We start from the raw sequence: 6813 nt of genomic DNA on the forward strand, positions 1-6813 counted from the left end.
ATATCCCACAGATTTTGTAGTTTTGAGAAGAAAGCCCTCAGAAGAATATTGGTAGTTAATGGCAGGACATGATTAGAAATGAAACTATAAGAGAGATTACTAGAGTGCCATATGTGGATGAGATCCTGGTGAGGGGTAGATGGCGATGGTTTGGGCATGCTCTTTGCACTCCCCAAGAGAGATTAGGTCATTAAACTTTCAATTGGGCTCCACAATTCACTAGAAGAGTTGGAAGACCCAGGCCTACATAGTTGAGGACTATGAAACGTGATGTAGGAGATGATGAATGGAGAAGTGTTGGTTTAAAAGCTCAAGATAGAGGTGACCAGTGAAATCTAACCAAGTCCCTTTGCTTCAATAGTCATGGGAGGAGATGATGATGATGAAAAACAGTAACAACGTTAAAATAGATCTTTCATGCATATGCTATAAAAAGAGATTTATGTCAGCCTGTTCAACATAAAAACATTCGCTGCAAGTTTGAATTTATGAATTTTCACCTGATTATGATGAAGAACTATCCTTTATCTCTCATTGTTTCTCTCAACTAGGACCTTTAAGCATGAAGTGCAAATGTCTAACATTAATGGAATGGGTGAAAGACTTTCTTTATCTTTTTTATTGACATCGGTAATTGCATGAACTCCGGAAGCTGTATTTACAGCTTCCAAGGGTCATACAGCCTCTTAGCTCCATAGTGTCTTTGGCAGTCTTCAAATGGTTTATCTTGAATGCTGATATTTGTCTTTCACCTTAAGAATTAACTTGTGGTGCTTGTTTCCTAGAAAGGTAGTTGCCCTAATCATTTATCTATTCTGTTGCATTTATGTCTAGTATAGCTAAAGTAAATGAAACTAATTAGTACTCTTTATCTTGAACACTTTGAATCCTTCATCCTTCTTTAACTGTCATGGGTGTGGCTTATGTGATGCAAAATTTACTACACTATTGAGTTTCCTGTTTCCCCAGTGGGGCATCCTTTCCCAATTACTATGGAGAATATTTTATCATTAACATTTATCTTTCCGAGGTAACTGGGTCTTTCTAACTTTGCACATAACTTTAAATTGCCTTGACAGAGAGAAATTTTAAAGATAACTATGGGCCACAAAATATTATAATCATATGTTAATTCATTGTAAGACATGCATGGACTCTTCTACCTTTTATAGAAAGTTATTTTGTTCCTAGGTTAGCCCAACTAACAAACTTGATTGTCAATATAAATACTTAAACAAAGGAATTCTTTGGAAATTTTATGAAAGGAATTAATAAAAGAGTTTAGGAAATGTGTTATAGGGAGGTCTGTGCAGTTTATTTGATTAGTTCATAATAGGCCTTACTATGGGTTATTCAAATATTATAACATTGTCAAGGGTGGCTTAGTTTCTTTCAATTCTTGCAACTGAGGATTTAGGTTAAGAGAAGGAAGCCTTTAGATACTAATCTAGAAATAACTTCTTTTTTCCTAAGAAACCAGCTAATAGTGAAAATTATTTTCAATATAAAGTATACAAATTATATTTTCATCACATTATTAAATGCAAGCTATTGAATTTTTTATGGGTATTCAAGCCTCTGTATTTTATAAGTAAGGAAAGAGGTTTGTAAACATAATAGAAAAACAATATTTAATTGATTTTTCAGGTTTTTGAGTGTAGGAGCCCAGCGTGGGATCAAAATAACGGAGGCTTTGATGGCTGAAAAATCTAAAAGACTTACTTCTTTTTGGTATTCAGAGTTTCTCTTTGCTTGATACTTCTGTCTACCATTTTACTGCATTTTCAAGGTTTCAATGGATATATTAAGCACAAATACTGTATATGGTGCCTTGGAACCCTGGTAAGTGTTACTGAAGTCATAAACAAAATATGAGCCTGTTTGGGTACTGTACTTGTCTATTTTTTAGTATTATAGAAATATTTTTGTATAGTGTATTTGATATGCTCTTACCGTAGGAACACAAGGGAAGTTATGACTTGCTCTATAGTTCTTCCATCTGTTGCAAAAGTTTTGCAACTTTGCCATTCCTCATCAATTAAATGTTTATTTCAATTGTCTTTTAGTAAAATTATATTATAAAGTCTGTTCTAGAAATTTTGTAGAAGATATTTCATTAAAGGTATCTTTAAAAGCATAGTTCATCTCAGAAAGTACTTAATAGAGTCTGTCGTGATGCTGTTGCCATTAGACACTTTGCTAATTTCTTAAAGATTATCTTTTCTGAAACTGATGTTCATTGCAGTGTCTTGCTTTAAATTAAAATCTCTGCAACTACAGTACTTGGTAGATTGTGTTGAAACCTAAGAATGGGCATTTTCTATCTTACAAACAGGTTAGATTATTGAATTACAACATGTCTTTCTATTTTTACTCATATATATAACTGTGATAGTGAAATACATGAATAAACTTTTCTTTCATATTTTTGTCTAGGTTAATCTTGAACTTAGAGTATGATATTCCTCCTGTTATTTATTCATGTTTTCTTAAATGACAAATGTTGACATAACTCACAGAAATGCAATGTTCAGAATCCTGGTGTTGCTGCATATATCCCCTTTATCATTTTGATTTGCTTTGATAGATAAGAGGCTAATTTTGTAGAGATTCTTTTATTGTTTTTTATTTCTTCTATATAAGATATTCTTTAAAAGTAATTGACTTTTCGGGATTCTTTTATAGCATCTTTGATAGTTGCTGTATTGTGTATAGAGTTTTCTTATGACTGATAATTATATATAAAATTCAGTTTTCATTCTATATCTCTGAAAGCACAATTTTGGTTCCAGAAGTTATATTTGTTCCAGCGCAACATGCAAACCTTCTGTTCTTAAAAAAAAAGCTCCAGGTTTGTATAGCTACGAAAAATACAAATCATTTTCAAACTTTTTATTAATTTCCGGTGAATAAATAGAGAACCAGTGACTAGCAACAATTTTAAGCCAGATTTTTATTATACAGTAAAAAGTATCACAAATAACTTGAAGTTGTTGACCTCAAATATGGAGGTTATGATTTTGATTAATTTTGTTTTTACAGTATGTCTGTTAACAAGATACATAGAAATTGATGAATGGGTTTTGATAAACTCACTTATAGGCCTAAAAATTTTCATTACAATGTCTTTTAATGAAGATTAAAGGGTTTTACTCCCTGATTCAATTCAGTCATTTAGTTTATTACTATAGAAACGATTGTAATCCAGAGTCCCTTCTGCTACTTCGATGATAATTTTTCCCCCAAGTAAATCCTCTCCCCTCCAATTCCCAACTGTTTGATATTGGTTGAGTGCAACAAAGAGCAACCCATATAGTCTAATTATTAGTCTGTCTTTTAAATTTCAATTGTGATGCTAACAAAATTGAACTGGCCATTTTTATCTTGTTCCATTTTTCCTATGAAGTAGGCTTACTGAACAACTTTGAAGCAGCTAGCCATTATACTGTATGTTATGCTATTGAACAATAGTTTTCTATAGATCATCAGTCTTTATACCAGTGGGGAGTTTCATTAGTTAGGATTTTTAGCCATCAGTCTTCTTTCTGCATTAGAGAAATTCCAAGTTGTATCCAGGAGTACAGGTACCAGCCATTGTCTATGTGCACAAAACATATACACTACAGTGCTACGGTAAATATGATAATAAAATGATCAGCATTACAAAAACTTGCAGCATCCATGTTAAATTTCCTGCAATAAATTATTTTCTTGCTTTGAAAAGGACTCGCAGTTTCAGGACGGGGGCCAGTTGTCTCTTCAAATACCAGATTATCTTATGAATGTATTATTTGAGAGGAGGTGAGTCAATTGTCATCAGGACCATTCTTTTTTCTCCCTAACTTTGTAAAACACCATCTCCCTTAACCAAGTGAGCTATCTCTCTCTCCCAAGAAAGAGGTAATTTATTGCTCAATGTCCTGAGTTACTTTATTATCAGCTTGATGACATCGATAATCATTTGTTAAGCATTTGGACTTCATTTTCAGCCTTCTCTTGGACAAGAGATCCCTTTTTCTTTTCAGTTGCTTAGGAAGGTGACTTCTCAAGCCCACTTCATACATCTCATAATCTTGGTTTGGAAAACCAAAACATCATCTTTGCAATTTGTCGTGATTTTTTTCACTTTGCGAGGTCTAACATATGTTTTGTCTTTTTCCCATCTTGTGCAATTTCTTTTTTCAGAAATCTCATTGGACTCGGGTCTTTTTCTATGCTCATTATCTTAGGTTTTTTAGGGACCTTTTTACTGGTCTTTATCTTAATACTTTAGCACTTACTATAATTCAAGTGTACGTGCTTCAATTCCTTTCTCACATACTAACTCATCTTGATAATTGAGGTTTCCTTATATTCAAACACTATGATAGTTGCAAATGTTAACTTAGTAATCTTGTTAAACTACTAAATCTTTTTTTTTTATCGATAATCCATGTATTCATACTTATGGACAGGGCATATCTTGTCTATTTATTTTTAGTATTTTCATAATTCACTACAGCCACAAATGTCGGCATTTTCCAAACTATGACCCAATGCCTGTATGTAGAAAATGCAAGTCAACATTGATAATCAACACATTTTATATGAACGCCCAAATTTTAACCAGCACAGAATGCCAAGCTTTGGTATCATTTGAGAATTTTTTTTTTTAGGTTCTTCAATGTTATTTATTCAATTTATTTTTTTATTCTTTTAAATTTAATATGATGAATGACATTAGAACCTTAATTTAGAGTAAATCCTTTGGCTCAGCTTTATGAGAGTCTTAAGATTGATAAAACTAGCTAATAATGATGATAATAACAATAATATAACGTTGTAGTATCAAACTTCATCCAAATCTCGTTTTCTTCTTGCTTGTGACAATATTTTCTCTGTTTCATTGTTCTCAGTGTTATTCATTACAGAAGACATTTAAAGGCCCTTAGAGTATTTTAAAGTTAACTCTGCAATTTCTATGTTTTTATAATAACTTAATTGGGTATTCTATGAGGAAATAAAAGGAGTCTTGATGTCACCTTTCATTTATTAGTTATTGTATAAGAAATTCTTTAATTATTATTATTATTGTTACTATTATATAAAGAAGTCAGTGGTCAAGTTAAACTACCTAATAGGACTATGATGAATTAGTTTAATGAGATAGTTGAGTCACATTGTTTGTCTTATAGAGCCTGCCTAAAAGGTTTGTTCTTAAAAGAGGATAACAAATGTAACTAAGTAAAGTTATAAATTTTTGACAGTTTGAAGAAGAGAGATCACAGGGAATGGATAAAGAATCATTTAGTTATAATTCTGTGTATATAAATTTAAATAATCTTTAGTGTCAGTGTTTGAAAACCATTGTGTTTTTAAGACATCTGTATCCAGATCATATTAAAATTGTTAAATGATAATCAGATTTTTGTATAGTACTTGGCTTGTTTTGAATGCAAATGCCTATCAAAATTTCATAAAAATGTATGGTAAAACATTTAGCAATCAAAACTGCAAATTTTATACTATGGGTAAGGCTAAATAAAAGACAATAATATTTGAAATGTGCTTTATGGAAAGATATAACAGTTTTTTATTAGATGTAAGAGGCAATGTATGACAGTAGCTTAATGTAGTTTTTACATTAGTTACTTGACTTGAGTCTATTCGGACCAATGTTTTAATATGTGGAATCTTAATATCATTGTAAGCTGAACTCTAAATGTATGCAATGAAGTAAGAGAATACATTTACATAATTTGCCAAAATGTTCATGGAATAATGCCCTTCTTATGGTATAAGAAATTGCCATTTCACATGAACACTAGTAATTTTATTTTGAGCATTATACAAAGCACATAAAGACCACTGTGTTCTTTTTAATCAGTTTTTGGGCTGGTTTTCAAAAGAGATTTCATAGTACATGTACGGTAATGTATCTGTATAGAAGAGAGGCACTGGTAATTTGTAAATACTGAATCAGTCATAATGGAATGTATCTTTCTTTTTGTATATTGCATTGACAGTTACCTATTTGCAGTACGTAACGTATTTAGCAAAACAGTGCTTACTTATGATCAAAATAATGTCAATGTTTGCAAAAATTGTGTAGTGTATTAAAGCACAAGTTTTCAAGAATATTTAAAACTATAATTTTCTATGCCTTTAATAAATATATTATCTGTCGTCTGGTCTCTTTTATTTCAGTTGCTGCCTATTTTATATTTGGTGTTTTATGTTTAGAAGTCATTTCAGTGTTAAAAGTTTTATATTAAATGTTCATTTTTCATGAAAAAATGAACCAAATGGGGATACCTTAATGTGGTGAAAGGGTTTGAGTATCGTCATGATCAGGAAAGCTGTACCAGTCAGAGCCACCCATACTAGGTTGGTTTACTATAAGTGATCAAATGAAAATCTCCCACTATCAACAATCTGTAGTTAGCCAGCATGGTGATGAAAACTGGCCAAACCCCAGACATACATAAGGATATATCTAAGGCCTTTGTCCAGCAGTGGACTAAAAACAGCTGCATTTGTTGCTGTTGTATAGGCTATATGTTTCAGGGGGAAAAAGCAGTTGGATTTGTTTACCCCAAGTGAAAAGCAAATATTTTAACATGAAATCTACTCCTATAATATAAAAGGTGATTGATATGGGTTTACAGTCACAGGTATAATGTAATTGGGCCCCAACATACCCATGTTAACACTATTTCAGCAGAGGCAGAGGGATATAGTTAGCTACACTGTAAATAGTTGCTGCAAATTCCTGTAAAAGAATAAGTTTTATTTTTGGGGTGTTTTGTTTTGTTTGAATGTCCACTTTGCCAG

General features: G+C 31.9%; 1 protein-coding gene across 2 annotated transcripts in view; it reads left to right on the forward strand.

Annotated features, from left to right (window-relative positions):
• LOC137620745 (PRELI domain-containing protein 2-like) overlaps positions 1-6165 on the forward strand; it is a 178283-nt gene extending 172118 nt beyond the window's left edge. For both annotated transcript variants that reach the window (XM_068351125.1, XM_068351124.1), the window contains exon 5: positions 1648-6165. In XM_068351125.1, the coding sequence (XP_068207226.1) occupies positions 1648-1756 (109 nt within the window). In that variant the 3' untranslated portion in view covers positions 1757-6165. The remainder of the gene's footprint in view (positions 1-1647) is intronic.
• Positions 6166-6813: the final 648 nt, after the last annotated feature.

The sequence above is a fragment of the Palaemon carinicauda genome, chromosome 27 (assembly GCF_036898095.1).
Source record: "Palaemon carinicauda isolate YSFRI2023 chromosome 27, ASM3689809v2, whole genome shotgun sequence".
Classification (NCBI taxonomy): Eukaryota; Metazoa; Arthropoda; class Malacostraca; order Decapoda; family Palaemonidae; genus Palaemon; species Palaemon carinicauda.